The sequence below is a fragment of the Atta cephalotes genome, assembly GCF_000143395.1.
Source record: "Atta cephalotes unplaced genomic scaffold scaffold00038, whole genome shotgun sequence".
NCBI lineage: Eukaryota > Metazoa > Arthropoda > Insecta > Hymenoptera > Formicidae > Atta > Atta cephalotes.
In genome coordinates this window covers 134,721-150,761 of record NW_012130102.1, presented here as the reverse complement: position 1 = coordinate 150,761, position 16,041 = coordinate 134,721, and the positions used below count along the sequence as shown (strand labels likewise).

The 16,041-nt window shown below is 29.9% G+C and overlaps 3 protein-coding genes across 3 annotated transcripts; 2 read left to right on the top strand and 1 right to left on the bottom strand.

The window, feature by feature from the left end:
* The first annotated feature begins 1,218 nt into the window (after positions 1-1,218).
* Positions 1,219-6,376, top strand: LOC105621925. The gene is made up of 7 exons (XM_012203363.1): positions 1,219-1,382; positions 1,880-2,095; positions 3,086-3,277; positions 3,411-3,531; positions 4,906-5,094; positions 5,493-5,710; positions 6,178-6,376. The coding sequence occupies exons 1-7, from the start codon at positions 1,219-1,221 to the stop codon at positions 6,374-6,376; spliced, it is 1,299 nt and encodes a 432-aa protein (XP_012058753.1).
* A 360-nt stretch (positions 6,377-6,736) lies between these two features.
* On the bottom strand, positions 6,737-9,240 carry LOC105621867 (39S ribosomal protein L39, mitochondrial). The gene is made up of 3 exons (XM_012203306.1): positions 9,230-9,240; positions 7,785-8,436; positions 6,737-7,081 (listed from the first exon to the last, which is right to left on the bottom strand). The coding sequence occupies exons 1-3, from the start codon at positions 9,238-9,240 to the stop codon at positions 6,737-6,739; spliced, it is 1,008 nt and encodes a 335-aa protein (XP_012058696.1).
* Positions 9,241-10,775: 1,535 nt separating this feature from the next.
* LOC105621924 (zinc finger protein 578-like) lies at positions 10,776-16,041 on the top strand. Its single transcript, XM_012203362.1, has 6 exons — positions 10,776-10,968; positions 11,161-11,549; positions 11,894-12,236; positions 13,995-14,162; positions 14,318-14,485; positions 15,086-16,041. The coding sequence occupies exons 1-6, from the start codon at positions 10,776-10,778 to the stop codon at positions 16,039-16,041; spliced, it is 2,217 nt and encodes a 738-aa protein (XP_012058752.1).

Here is a 16,041-nt window from a genome sequence, read left to right as displayed (position 1 = left end):
GAAGAGTCGAAGAGGCCTTTGTCGTCTAAAAAAGATTACTGTGGATCCTTCATGTTCAACTGTAAGAGTTTAATTCCTCGAAACTTTTTCGGATCAATCCAGATTAGAACATTGCATCCTTGGAACCTTGGGCCTTTTATACTTTGGCTTTTTGGAACTTCGGATGTTTAGATGATTCGACCCCTGGAACTTTTATTATTTAGAAGACGGATTCCTTGAAACTGTGAATACTTGGAAAATTAAATTCTTACTTTAAATCTTTCGATATAATAGTTGCTTGAAAGATGAAATTTTGGATCGAAATTTTGGATCTATCTTATATTTAGATATTTGAAAGTGTCAATTTTTTTGGATCTTTGGAATTCTAAAGGTTGTAATGAAGTGAAATTTATTTTAAAGTATTCCAAAGTTACTCAATGACCAGAAAGTAATATGTTCAAACGACAACTTTTTCAAGTTGGATGATAAACAAAAATTTAATTGACTTTAATAATTGACAAATCAAAATCATGTGAACATTATACCGATTATATTCAATTTATCATTCTATACTTTATGAGAAATATATAAAAAAATAAATCTTGAACCAATGGAGTTACTTCTTGTATTCGTTTTATTCCTCGATCTTTACATTTATTTTATATAAATTTTTTAATAAAAAAATACATATTATATACTAATTATTTTTTTCAAAAACAGATTTTGAAAATAATATCGAGATGTTTATACAAAAATAATTCAAGAAATGATTAATTGAAGAAAAAATAATTTAAAGACAAAATTTAAGTTAATCATATTGCAATACAGCAATAGAAATCGTAAGTGTTATTACGATAATTTTTGTAGAAATACAGAGAATTTAAAAGATCTTTAAAGATAAAATTAGCATGTTTTTAGACTTGTATCATCTAGAATCTAGGAAGATGTATATTCATTTCAATCATAGGCCATAGCTTCTCGCTTGTCTTCAGATTGAAGTTATTCCCACAATGATAGGAGAGAATTGTGATATAAGACTCTTTTGTTTCGTGCAAATTAGAGAGTTCTTACTCCTCAAAAGATTCTTGCAAAATTTCGAGAATTCTTGTCCTATAACCGAAAAAAAAAATTTTTTCAATCGTGATCGGTATGCAAAGACGCACATAATTTTCATGATTGATCGCGATCGATTGTAATTGCTCACGATCGCGAGCAAGGACGAAATCCAAAAGGAGTCAAATGGGCGCGAAACGGCGGAGAGTATTCTCACGATGCAGACAGGACGCACAAGAATGCAAGAGTGTCGGATACACGTTGGATAGTTTACCGCCGGAAATCCTCAGTATCATCCTGAAGATGCTACCATTGCACGACGTAGCCTGCACCGTTCGTTTAGTCTCCAGGTAGATCCAATGCCAATTTAGCAAAATTAAAGGCAGTTTTAAAAATTACGAAAACAATTATTAGAATTTTACCGCTCATCAATATATTTATTCTAATTAATTTCCTAATTTACTATTAATTTTTGGAATATATTGTGAATTTAAATATTAAATGTTTAGAAAATACATTTTTTTAATGGATAGATTTTATACTGTAATTTCTGTATTGCACTGCATAACTGTGATCCTAAATATACTTCAGTATTTTGCTTTGAGATTTTAAATTTCAAAATTGGAAGTCATAGAAAGAAGAATTTGATGTTAAAAACTAAATCATTTAGATCTGTCAACTTCAAAACCATCAGATTTAAAAGAAAATTTTGGAATTTCTTGTTCCTCTTAAAAATTATAAATCCTAAATCAATCTTTTAAATTCCAGCTTTCTCTAAAATATTTCATATTTTCTAAAGAAGTCTAGATACTTTCTCATTTCTTTCTTGATCCTAATTGTTAAATAGACGCTGCTACGACATTGCTGCCACCGTACTGAACAGCGAATTTCTAGTGGCTGGCACCAAGCTTGAGATTGCAATAAAACGCACGGAAGACCTCATGAACAACGTAAAGACTAACACGGAGTTAGTAGAATGCAACAAAATTTTTAACGCGCTGGAACTTATTCGCTGCCAATATCGAATGCTGAAGGCAGTCACATGGCGATATACCCATCCAAGGTTTCTGAATTCTTCAACCTCAAACTGATGATCTATATTAGATCATTACTATTTGGTTGCTATAAAATCCCGCTAGTTTATTCAAGATTATTGAATTGATTTTTAAATCTGTTTGCTATTCAACTTTAGGAAATTCCTCATATTCAATATTTTCTTCCATGTCCTTATAATTTAAAAATATGCACTTTTATATTTTTTGTGCTACATATTGTATCTTCTCTCCGGAGTTTAAATATTTTTTAAAACTTCTAAAAATTAAAACATATGATATATTGGGGAAAAAGTCTTTTTACAAAAGACAAAAATCTTTTTAGCAACCCATATAGTCTATTTTTTTTAATTGGCAATTATACAACTTGATAGAGCAACGTTTCAACTTTAAGAATCTATATTTTTAATTGCGATACGATAATTTTTAACTTAATTACGTGCAATAAAGTTAGAATGTTCCTTTTTATTTAATTTAACAGAGTAACTTGGAAATAAAAAATAGGAACATTAAAGAAAAAAAAAATTTTGTGGAGAAAACTTCGAGCTTTCACGATAGATAATCAAACATTTGTTCAAATTTTGTTGAGCACGCTACAGACCTACAAAGAAAATTTCTCACTTTTTTCAGTAGTTTTCTATATGTAAAAATTACAAAACTCACATAAATTAAAAAAATATAGCAACCATTCAAAAGTAGAGATTTCAAGCTTTAAAATCTTTTTTTAAATTTAAATTTTGATCATTTTTAATAAAGATATTAATGGGGAAAGGTTTTTTAAGGGACTTTTTCCGTAATATAAGATAAAAAAAACTTTAACATTAATGTATCGTTAAATATTAATGTATTAATTAATTTATTCGAATATTCTCCTCCGATTTAAAATATATTTTTTCCTGCTGAATGGGCATTAATTTTAAGAAAGAGAATTCCGTTAAATTTATGTAAACGTATAAAAAAAGGATCAATACTTCCTTACCTATTTTATTTACGTTAAATAGATCACGTGATTTACCCATCTCCTGCTTTTACGGCGGTAGAATCCTCGATAATCTCAATTGCCTACTGCAGACGGTCTTCAATCCTTGCCAAGAGTCGCGCGTCTTTAGTTATATCGACCTGCAGATCTTCACACGCACTTGCGAGAATTTCATGGATCACTTCGAAAAAGTTACTGAACGCAAAATAAATGGGTAATCTCCTTATTTTCATCATCTCACCATTTAATATTGCATTTAATATCACTTATCAGCGTTCGATTAATGAATCAACAATCTTCGATCGAATAGCTATCGCTCATGTTCGTTTAAGCAATGATCAGTAAAGACAAATCGTCAATAGATCTGCGCTGGTATCAGGATGTAAGATAGTCGACGTTCTGGACTGTCTGGAAGAAGGTCGGCAGGTGCTATCCTTTAGGATTTCATCAAGAACTGACAATCCCGTGGTAAAGAATTTTTGAAGATGCGATATTCAATGATGAACAGGACATATCGAATATTTTGGCACATTTATATATTACAAAAATCCAAATATTATTTAAAATTAAAAATTTTTTTTAATTTTGAAAGTTTCTTGAATGTATTGAATCTCGTGAAATCTTGAATTTTTCAACAATACATTTTTTCCTTTTACATTTATAAAACTTTATTATCTCAAATTATTTTGTTTATAAAATTATTAAGATATTTTATAAGATATTAAGATTTGAGAGAAGAAATTTTATTTTTAACAATTTCTCTTATATTTTATTTTAAAACGAAAAGATTTCCAATTTCTAAGGGAATTTTCTAAAGTCAAGAATTTCAAACATTCAAAATTTTCAAAATTCCTAAGAATTTCTAAAAAAAAATGTCTCGTAAAGTCAATCTAAATTTTCAAATTTTAATTATCTAAGGTAGTCGAGAAAAATCACTGATAGCGATATTTCTTTAATATTATACAAACATTTCTTAAATGAAAATGTTAAATGAGAATTTAAAGCAAAAAAGAGATTTATAAGAATTTAAATCAAAACAGAGTCTGTGGATATTGCACTATTATATACATCGCTATTTTACTTCAAATGTGACACGACTAAAAAAACTAAAAAATGATTCTCAAATTTTTACTATGAATAAAGTTAACATACCCGCTCAATCATTATAAATAAATTAATTTAAAAAAAAATTATCAAAATCATCACAACTCCAAATAATTAAAATAAGAATTAACTAAAAAAAATAGTTTTTAAGGAGTTTTAAGTTTTTGTGAAATAAAAATGACATTGGATCAGAATTGGTTAAGAATTTTTTAATGGCTTTGATTAGTTAATAATTTTCTATCCAGTTTTTCTCTTTTCTAGGAAACTTAATTTTTTTGTGTTAATTTTAAAAAAACCAAATTATTCCAGGATAAATATTATATATGGAATTATGGAATAAATGCTTGTCTACTTTTGAAGCAAAAGAGCGATATACAGGGTGTCCCATTTTAAACGATTTAAATTTCTCTTGAACAGTGCATTTTAGAGAAAAATATTTCAAGACAAAAGTTTTGTGATTTCGAGGATGGCATAAGATGATACTATTAATTAAATCTTAAATGGCGTTATCATCAATTAAAGGAAGGTTGTCATTAATTAAAGGAAAGTGACTTTGTCCTGACCTTAACAATGCCATCTAAGGTCAAATCAATACCATTTTATGTCCCCCTCGAAGTCACAAAATTTTTGTCTGAAATATTTTTCTCTAAAATGCCCTGTTCAAGAGAAATTTGAGATCATCATTTAAAATGAGCCCTGTATATAGAATATGGTCCAATCCATCTATTTAATTTCCAGGTCAGCATGCATCTCAAATACGTCTTAAGACGCGCATGGTTCACATGCTTACGGGTGCCTAATGCAAGTAACGAGTATTGCTGGCGGGACAAGCAACGATATATGTATCTGAGATTACGCCGTTTAGTTGGCAGCTACAACAAACATCTGTTTCATAAGCTGCATTATGAACGCAAGCTCATTCTTCGAGCGATGGTTCGTAAAACTTAACTAGTCGCTGAAAAGCTACTACACAGCCATTTGTCAAAAGATTTCATAAATCGATTAAAAAAAATAATAAACAATTCTATTTTTGGTCAAAGGAAATCGTTACTGCTTAATAATATCTATATTAATACGCAAATTTTTTTCAAATACATTTTTAAAAATCGCAAACTAAAACTGAAATAATACCTTAAATTAAATTAATCAACAATTTTAATAATAGTGATTACCAAAGCATCTTAAAAACCTGTAAATAATTCATTGCAAAATAATTATTAGCTGTTACATAGATGATGTTTATTAATTTATCAAAAAATTTGTTTATCTGATATATAGTAAAAATGCATTTTATTTTTTTCAATTGAGATTCTCCGCCTTTTCAGGCGCCATCGTTAGCATCCCGAAGACCACCGCCGGCTTCCACGTATTCAGGATATGGCGAATATGGGGGCCAGTTCTTTTATTATGGTAATATGAGCAAATACGCTTACGAGAATAGATTCAAATACACCAGGATCAGTAACGCGGGAAACACTGGCGGAGAAATTGAAGAGGAGACTAATAGGCCTTGCTTCGATTTGATCATTGGAATCCAATTAAGGCAATTTACTAAGAATAAAAAATTATTTGTCACAAATCACAATAGTAAAAAAAGAAACCTTTCCGATTTTCCTGTAAACAACTTGTTTAAAAATCTTCTTGCTTAATTGTGTGACTGTCGCAAAATGAAGTTTTTTCTGAAAATTCTTGAAAATAAAGCTTCTTTATCAACTTTAACTTGAAAAATAAAATGTCTGAAATTGGAGAGATATTATTAAAATAATATTTAATCTCTGCTTTATCAATAATATTATAAAATAATCACACTTAATGATTATGAGATTTTTTTTTCTAATATTGTTTTATAATAATCGTTACATAATATCGATAACATTATTATAAAATAATAGAGTAAATTAAAGCAATTGTTCAATGAACGGCTTCTCGATTAAGTGTCTAAAGTTTGCATTTTTTTTCGAGTATACAATAAAATAAAAAACTATCACAATCATGATTTTATTAATTTAGATGTTCGCCAGAATTAGCGCCGCTTGCCACAAGGATGAATCTGAAAACAGACAGCCTTGATAGCTGCGGTACCAATCCGAATCAAGAATTATACCTGAAACTAAGTGTAAAATGCGCGGTGTCCAAGATCAACAGACTGCCAGATACCTTCACCTGGGAGGTGTGTAATCCTCGAAAGAACCGTTTGCAATGTCGGTGAATTATGTATACATTCTTATATCTAATGTACAATAATATTTAGCGATTAGACCGATTTTTATTGTTATGTAACTGAAGATAAAATAAAATGGTCCGCACATTTTATTCGAATATTGAAGTTTTTAAACACCTTCTATTTTACTACAGATAAAAATAATAAATTTATTTTGCTATATATTGCACGCCAAAATTCTCGCTTCTGATGTCATAATCTAGTGAAAAAAACATGTATATAGTCAAAGAATAGAAGGCTTAATCTGTAAAAACACAGCAAAAGGTCATAAAATGACATGTTGAAAACCAAGTGACTGAAAGATGTATATTTATTTACAAGAAAACTTTCTTAAATAATGAAATGTCTTTAATTCACGGATGCTGTTATGCTGACTGCTTCCTCCTCCACTCGATGAGGCTGCCACGTGATGGTGTTCAATTTCTTAGCGCGTTTTTCCAAGATACCGTAGGCGAAATGATTAAGTAGAATACCTTTAGGTAAAGCAATGCCTTGAAAGCGATGTAGACCATCCATGGATCCGTCTGTGAGTCTGTGTATTGCCGATACAGTAACGCGTCCCACCAGGCCGCTATTGCTTACCATAGGGCCTTTGCTAATATCCACATGGTCTCCCATACGATACAACGTTACTTTACCGTTGTTACTGTTTTTCACAATATTGGGTATCTGCTGGGATTTGAAAGGATTATCCTGAAAGTAAATATATGATCAAACAACTTATCAAGTAATTCTAAAAATAATAGCAATTGTTTGTAAAATAATATCTCAATATCCAGTTTTAACATCTTAATAAGAAGGCTGTGTTCCAAAATTGATTGCCAGTACTGAAATCTATAGTGCACGTAAACTATAACATTTTCAGTGCTAGCGATAAATTTTTGGGACACAGCCGTAATGATCTAACGATATAATTGTATGTGATAATATAAAGTGTTAAAAAAACAAAATTCTTCTTTAGAAATACAATTCAACTTTTACAAAACGCAAATTAGTAAATTAGCAACATAGAAAGTTGAAAAAATACTCCAGAAGAAATATATGCGTGAATATAATATATGTAAATCCTATACAGAAATTTAACTCAAAACAGGAACATATTTTTTTTACGCTAAAAGTGAAAAAACTTTCAAGTTTAATTATATATTCTTAATCTACAGTATAAGACTGTTTTGAAAGATACAAATAAAATATTATTAACAGAATTACTGTTTCTAAATCTTGTTTGACATATATATTATAAACATACAACAATCCTTTCAGAGAAAACACTATTTTTTTTCCTAGGATTATCAGACTTACATGTGTTCTGACCACGAGTTAAAAAGTGATTAGAAACAACTAACAATTTGTGTTTCACGATTAATAAATTAAGTCAATTTTATTCCATCTCTACCTGAAACATATCCAATGCAATGCTAGACGGCACTTCCAACCTTTCCAGTAGTAATTCGCGATTTTTCAATTTGACAAAAAGTGCAGACATGGCACATAATTCAGAATTAGTTGGCTGCCAGTCCGGCAGATCAATAAATACGTCATAAATGAAGCTACCTGAGGTAATATTTGGAATAGGAAAACTGTGCAAGTGCAAATTTATATTGTCCTTGAATGCAGAATCCGCTACAGCGCCCAGAATAAACGAGCAAGTTCGCCAGAAGGCGTAGTTAACCATCCGTATCCGTGGACTTTGCATGGTAGTCAGTTGCAATTCGCAGTCACCCGTAAATGGTCTATGCATGTCCCAAACTTGATTATCTACCAAGGCAATAGCTGACATCTTAGCAACGCTTTCAGAAATGTGCCTGGCACAGTCGTACGGTGTAGAAATGTTTCGATTCATTGCCATTATAATCTCTTCTTCTGCCAACTTATATTTCACTTCTATCTTCTCAATTCTACCCAATTCTGATCGTTGCCTCCGCTTCTCTTCGTCGAAAAGCTGGTTCCTTCGTTTCCTGGCCTCTGCCTTGGACAATGTACCAGCGTATCTCGAAGACATAATCTGCACAGGTAGCTTCAAGCCACCTGCATAGAATTTCTTGCATCTACATGATAAATTATACTCAATCAACACAGAAAATAATGGGTTATCAATTCTAAGCAGAATTGTAAGACTTGTAACGTATTTTTATAAAACTTGTAAGAACTTACGACTAGTATTCTAATTTTATGTATACATATCATAATAAGACATATGATTATTCGTAAATATTTACAATTTATTGCAATTTTATGGTTAGTAAGAAGGTGTCTGTAAAAACATTATATAAAGGTATAAGCACTTAAAAATTCTTACAAATCTTACAAGAATATATTACAAGCCTTACAATTCTGTTTAGAATTTAAACATAAAACATTTATAATACATAGTTAAAATATTATTAAGATAAATTTTTTTCATAATATACAAGATGATTCATTTTAACCTTTCTCTTCTTCTTCACTCGTATTTGAAATGTTTTTTGATAAAATTGCATAATTTTTTAAATATTTGCCTGTTAAGATTAAAATGAATCACCCTTAATATTAGGTTATTGAAATGAATTGTTCGTGATACGCAAATTTAAGAAGTACAAACTTTACATTAACATTAGTTTATAACAAATATCGAATTGATTCTCAAGATTTGTCTTGAATTGTTTCGCCGATAACAAGAACACCTCAATAGAGAAGAAACACAACTGTAAACATAGGCCTTAAAACAGAAGATTTACAATTCTAAGAGTACAGATATATTGAAATCAATTGATTTCACTAAAATACTAAGACAGATAAAACACTAAGACAGAAATTAAAATTATTTTAAATTTTCTTAACATTTAAAATAAAAATACATACCCATGCAACATGTTGAGGTTAGGACGCTATAGATTAAATCTCAACAGATTTTGCGCAACCCGACATATGTGATTATTTATATAAAAAACATTGAAACGATTTTTTACGCATGTAACAATAACTATATTGTGTTCTTTAATTAGAATTACTCTTAGAAACTATACTGTTCGGTAATAATGGATCAAGAATGAGAACACGTTAGCGCTACATGAGGTTTATTCATTTGCACTTTTTAATGACTCCTGCACACTAGCGCGGAAGGGGCTGCGCACAATAAAAGGAACAGAGAATAGAAAACAGGAGCTCGATTCTGTATTTTCAAACAAGATGAAAATTACAAAAGTGAGCGAATTTACTAAGTGTTGATCAACATTATCAGTATTCTAGTAAATTCGCTCACTTTTGTATTTTTCACCTCGTTTCAAGATACAGAATCGACTCCTTGTTCTCTATTCCCTAAGGAACGATTCTGTATCGAACAAGGGTTGTCAAAGTCCCGCTACAAATGCTTTGCAGCGTTTGATGAACCAATTAGAAGAAAGAATTTTACAAACTGACCAATTAAAAACGCTTCAAAGCGTTTGCAACATCACGTTGACCATACCCTTCCTACTTCAGCAGTGTTGCTAACCCATACAAATTAAAATCATGCCTAGAGATTTTTATTACCAACATTTATTACCAACATTAGTACCAACATTTTCCAGTCTAATTTTTTTTCGGGAAAATGTCATGTAACCAAAATTAGGATATTTCTATTTCTAGCTGTTGGGGATTTTTAAAAAATATGTGTTAGGGGAAAATATTCAAAATGATCTGGCAACATTGATTAAAGGAAAAAGAATTAAAGAGATGAAATGGAGTGAAGTACGTGAATGAACGTAAAGCAGAAGTAGATTTTTGTTATTAATTAAGTTAGTAAATAAAAAATATTTGATATAATTGTATACATTACGTAAATATAAATGTAAGTCATGTATATATATATATATATAAAGCATTGAAAAACTATAAAGCCGGTTCCACAAATGTAATTAATTTTTATCTTTAAAACTTGCTATTTATCTTTCTCTAATTCTAGGAATTAGAGAAAAGATAAATGTTAAATTAAACTGAGATTAAAGTTAATCTTATATTTATAGAACTGGGCCTAATGTATGATATTCATAATTGGCTATTTTTAACAAGTCATCTTTAGGAACAATTAAAAACACATGGAACAATATAATTTAATTCTTAATTATTAACACAATATTCTGTTGTTATTGCTGTAAAACAATACGTTCTAATTTTGTTCTTATTTTGAGATTCATTTCAAGATTCAGATTGGAGTTATGCTATTCAAAAAGAGTCGCTAATTAATTAGATTATTACATATACATCTATTAATAAAATCCACTGTTGTTGAAATATATATATATATATATATATATATATACTATTCTATCGTGTACAAATTATTTGGTACAACTATATCTTTCTTTTAGATTTATTTAAGCAAGTATTACAAGTCTTGAGTCGTTGATGCTGCAGGAAAAAACAGAGTATGATATTTCTTGAGGAATTAGGAAGATGTGCTACAACAAGCGAGACATGCCCGAATTGTGGACAACCTACAAACGCATCCTTTTCAAGGCTTGTAAAAGATAGTTGTGGCCACACCAAGTGCCGAATGTGCTTGCTATATGAGGAGCATGGATGTAAAATCTGTGAAACTCAACACTATGTTCAAAGAGAAGGTATTCAGGATTTTTTGATAAAAGGCTGTTCTTTTTAACTGTTTCTTAACTATCATTTTTGGTCTATCTTTTCTCTTTTTCTTTTTACATTGAAGAGACCAAAAATTCAGCTAGAAAGAACAGACTAAAGCAGCTTTCGAGTTGTCCTTGTCAGATTTTTTCCATTTTATAATAAAACTTTTGATAACGCAGAAGAACCATGCATTGTGAACAAAGAACAAAGTGATACACGAATATTATCGCATGAAGTGGTATTGCCATTAGAATTAGTCATCAACAAGGATTCCAAATCTAAGGAAAATCATTCGGATTCAAACTTTGCCGAATACGGATCGTCGAGTCTCTATGAGAACATCACTTTTGATAACAACGAAGGAACTTATGGATCTGTAGCAGTCACCAATGACGCAGTCACTAATGACACAGTCATTAATCACACAGTCACTAATGATAATTCCAGCGAAACATACATTCCAAGACTAGAATCTTATAATGTAGCATTGAACATTGAGAATCATTTGAGAAATGACAATGATCATGATTCGCAGAATTTGCAGAATCAATATGAAAAAAATGTAGATACCGATCTAATTTTTTTATTAATTAATTATATATTTCATTTGTATAAAGATTTTGCAAATCCATTCATTATAGCTATTGTTCGTCAGCTCGTACAGCAAATAATTTTTATTTTATTTTTTCAATGATTATTTCCCAAAATCAAATTCTTAATTTAGTTTACACTGGGAGAACTAATTATTTATTTTTTAGTAATAAATTTCTAATTTAAATTTATTAGTAGTAGTAACTTATACTCCCCCGTGTTTTATATTAAATTAAAAACTCGATTGGAAAATAACTATTAGAAAAACAGAATGGCAATTGTTTGCAATGCAAGTTGATGGAGCATATTTTTATTTGTTTACAGGCAAAAACGAAAAATAGTGAGAAGGAGGTTGTGGAAAAAAACAAAAACAAACGTCGTAATCGTAGTCATATAACAATACTATCTGGTACACCAGAAAGATACAAGTGCAACATATGTGATAAGATTTTTCGCAATAAGAAGGGCAAATGTTATCATGATGCCTGTGTAACAGGTATCAAACCTTATCAATGTACCTTATGCGACAAGAGCTTCGTGAAACGCTCTCATTTCGAATATCATGAGAGAGTCCATAGAGGATATAAGCCATACAAGTGCAATCTCTGTGACAAGGCTTTTCCTCAGCAGAATAAGCTCAACAGACATATGTTTTCTCATAGCAGTAAGTGTGCTTTATTCCCGTCACATTACACATTGGAGAATGAGGATTGCGAATTAAAGATTAGAATTTAATTAAAATCAAATAATTTTAATTTTAATCCGTTCCATTCTAATTAGCTACATTTTAATCCTCAATTCGCAATCTTCAGTCTTCAATGCGTAGTGTGACACAGGCATTAGAATTATCCAATTAATTACAGCAAGTCATTATTAATCAGGATTGGGTAAGTTAATTTTTTAAACTAAATTAAGTTAAAGTTAATGGCTTGTAAAATTATATAAAATTAAGTTAAAAATTCAAGGAATAAAGAATTAATTTAGTAAAAGCTAAGATTGAATTAATTTAAGTTTAAAAAAAGTTAATTTAAAAAAAATTATTTTTGAGATCAATAATTTTTTTTCTTGTCTTAATTTTTCTTATAATGAGATTACTTTAAAGTAATTACTTACAAATATAGATTATTAGGTAAATTTAATTTTATATTCATATGTAAGTACTTATATATAATAAGAGTTACACTATAAGGCGTTTTGTAGAATCTTGCAAGAGAGAAGGGAATATATTGCATTATATTTTTTCTTTTAACCTTTATCTAATTTTTTCTTAATTTCTAAACGACTACTCATGCATGTTTACGACTACATCGACTAGATATCATCTGTTACAAAGAAAAAAAACGTAAAAATTTAGGAAGTGCAGTACTGTTCTACAACAATTCTTCAGCTAAGGCTCATTTCATATTTATATTGCTGAAATATATAACATTTATGATACCTAAAATTAGTATGATTCAAATATAAACGGGAATTGACAAAACTTAACGAATCAATAAAAAACTGGCTATCGGTGTGACTCTTATTACAGTCTCTCTCATCATAAAATCATTGAACTTTTTCTAAATTAATTCTCTAATGTTTAAGACTTTATAGAAAAAAAATATTAGCATTAAGAGAGGTAGAACAATTTTTAATTTAAAAAAAGTTAATAAATTAAAGTTTAAAAGTAACTAAATTAAGTTAAAAATTAATGCATTTAAAATTAACTAAGTTAAGTTAAAAATTAATAACTTTTAACTGTTTTTTTTTTAACTGTTAACGTTTTAATTAGTTACTACCCTTGGTATTAAATTATTAGATAACAGATATGAACGTTTTAATATTATTGAATATAGAGATTATAAGTATTTTTCGTAATTATAACAATATGATGTACAAGATGATTCGTTCATCATTCTTGAAATGTTATCTTAAATAATCATTTTTTCGAAAAATTAATTTCATGGAATTGTTTAGCTTGTGGAGTAGAAAAAAGTTCTCTTTAAGTAAATTCTTTAAATAAATCAAAATCATTTTTTTTCTCAACATCACCTATTTTTTGTTATAAATTCTTATAGATCATTATATATTATTTCGTGGGATGAATATAATTGTCTAGTATAATCCTGAAATGTTAAAAAAAATTTTTTTAATGTTCCAAAATATTGAATATTCGAAATGTCTATCATTAATTTTCAGATATTTGGCATAGAATATTAATAAAAACTGAACTTTTATAAAGCTTTCATGACTTCAAAGATATTAAAAGAAATACGCCGAAAAACGCGCAAACTTTTTGATATCTTCGAAATTGAACTTTATTAATGATTTCATTGCTAAGTAAAAATTTCTATTTCAAAAATATAGTTATTTAAGATAATATTTTAAATAATAATATACAAACTACTCAATGCATTTATATAACTGTAATTACATGTTACAGAGGAGAAGCAATTTCCATGTTCCGAATGTAATAAACGATATAGCAAAAAGGACGATTTAAAAAATCATTTAAGCATACACAATTCGACGGCTATATATAAATGCAAATCCTGCGACAAATCTTTCCGCATATTAACTAATCTGAAACGCCACATGCAAACGCATTCAAGTAAATAGAAAAGTCTTTTCTATTTTCATGAATTTTGTCCAAGTTATGCTAAACAAAAGTTTTATTTTTTAAATCTACTATAATGATTATGTGACATAAAATTATTTATCATCTTTTCGATTTTTAAAATAATGATAATGAATTGATTACTACAGGCGAACGGCCGCACAGATGCGATCAGTGCAACAAGAGTTTCAAAGAAAAATCTTTATTAATACGGCACAAACGGATCCATGGAAAAGAAAGGCCATTCTCCTGTGCTCACTGTAACAAAGTTTTCTTGTCAAAGAGCGAATTAAGACGGCACTTACCTGTGCATTCAGGTGCGTTAAATATTGAAAAAAGTTTTTACAAGTTGATAAAAAAGCTTAGCCATTCATATATTCTATTTTTAAAAATTGGCAATTATACTATTTAATAGAGCAACGTTTAGCTTTAAGAATTTGTATTTTTAATTGCGATACGATGATTTTTAACGGAGTTACAAACAATAAAATCAGAATGTTTCTTTTTACTTAATTCGCGAGTAACTCGGGAACAAAAAATCGTAGAAACATTTTTAAAAAACAATTTTGTAGGGAAAGCTTCAAGCTTTTACGATAAATCGAAAATTTGCTCAATTTTTTTGGGCACGCTACAATGACTTACAAGGTAAAAAGAAAATTTTTCATTTTTTCCAGCTAATAGTTTTCTATATATAAAAATTATAAAACTCACATAAATTAAAGAAAATATATAGTAGTAACTATTTCGAAAATAGAGATTTCAAGCTTTTAAAACCCTTTCTTTAAATTTAAATTTTGATCATTTTTAATGAAGATATGTATAGAGAAAGGTCTTTTTACAAACTTGTAAAGGGACTTTTTCCCTAATCCCCAATATTATATTATTTTTACATGATGACAGTCGCTTATTTCTTCCAGACGAGAAACCGTTTTCCTGCGAGTACTGCCAGACACTATTTAGACGTAAGGACAACTTGAATCGACACATCAGGCACCACCATACCGAAGATAATTGCGAGATAAGCAAAACGCCAGTTGAAGCGGACCCATCTTGTTCGGTGAAGAATAATCAACATCGGCAGAAACAGAAGTCGAAGAAGACACAGTCGAAGAATACTGGTAAAATAGTCACGACAATCGCGAGCTCTCATGATCAGATCAACTCACGACTCGATTCCATGGGCAATATCACGCCTGTAATAAAAGCTACCAGTGAAGTGAGTAACGCAGTACCAGTGATCAACGGACCCATCAACATCAGAAGGCTGGAGGACAAGACCGATAGGAAGATATTTACATATACAGAACCGATTCCGATCGCTGAAGCAGTGGTGCTTAACTGTCGAATCGAGGAGAAATTGTATCCACAAAGTGCCAGCAGCCACAATTACTTTGTGCAAAACTATCTTAAGGACAAGAACTCCAAAGTGAATTCGTATCCTAACAATAAACCAACGCCGCAAGAAAATCACAATTCTACGTCCTCGCAAATTGAGGCACTTCTTCCAAGAGTGACAGATCAAAGAAATTCCACGACTGATGTTTACAATAAAGGAATCATAAGATGCGAAGAAGAAAAGGACAACCATAGTGAAAACGAGAATGAAAAGCATTCCAAAGAAAGAAGGAATTTCAACGATCACGAGGATTCTGACCAAGAATCGATTTCTTTTCAAGAATCTAACTGCGTTTCTACAATTAAGAAGCATATTATACAGTCGGAAGAATGTCCAAACGTAAATTCAACGAATAATAGTAGTTTGGATACAACAACGAATCATACACTGCCACAGGATTCTCAGAACAATTGCGGAAAGAAACAAAACGACATGCATTGGAGACGCAGAATTGCGGAGACACTGAAACAATATTGA

Excerpts from the sequence above, each read along its gene's own strand:
- LOC105621925 (XM_012203363.1), top strand. The coding sequence starts at position 1,219 with ATGGGCGCGAAACGGCGGAGAGTATTCTCACGATGCAGACAGGACGCA. Across the intron at positions 1,383-1,879 it reads ACCGTTCGTTTAGTCTCCAG|ACGCTGCTACGACATTGCTG; the intron begins GTAGATCCAATG and ends ATTGTTAAATAG. Across the intron at positions 3,278-3,410 it reads ACTGAACGCAAAATAAATGG|ACAAATCGTCAATAGATCTG; the intron begins GTAATCTCCTTA and ends TGATCAGTAAAG.
- LOC105621867 (XM_012203306.1), bottom strand. Across the intron at positions 7,082-7,784 it reads TTGCATTGGATATGTTTCAG|GATAATCCTTTCAAATCCCA; the intron begins GTAGAGATGGAA and ends ATTTACTTTCAG.
- LOC105621924 (XM_012203362.1), top strand. The coding sequence starts at position 10,776 with ATGATATTTCTTGAGGAATTAGGAAGATGTGCTACAACAAGCGAGACA. Across the intron at positions 10,969-11,160 it reads ACACTATGTTCAAAGAGAAG|AAGAACCATGCATTGTGAAC; the intron begins GTATTCAGGATT and ends TTGATAACGCAG. Across the intron at positions 14,486-15,085 it reads GCACTTACCTGTGCATTCAG|ACGAGAAACCGTTTTCCTGC; the intron begins GTGCGTTAAATA and ends TATTTCTTCCAG.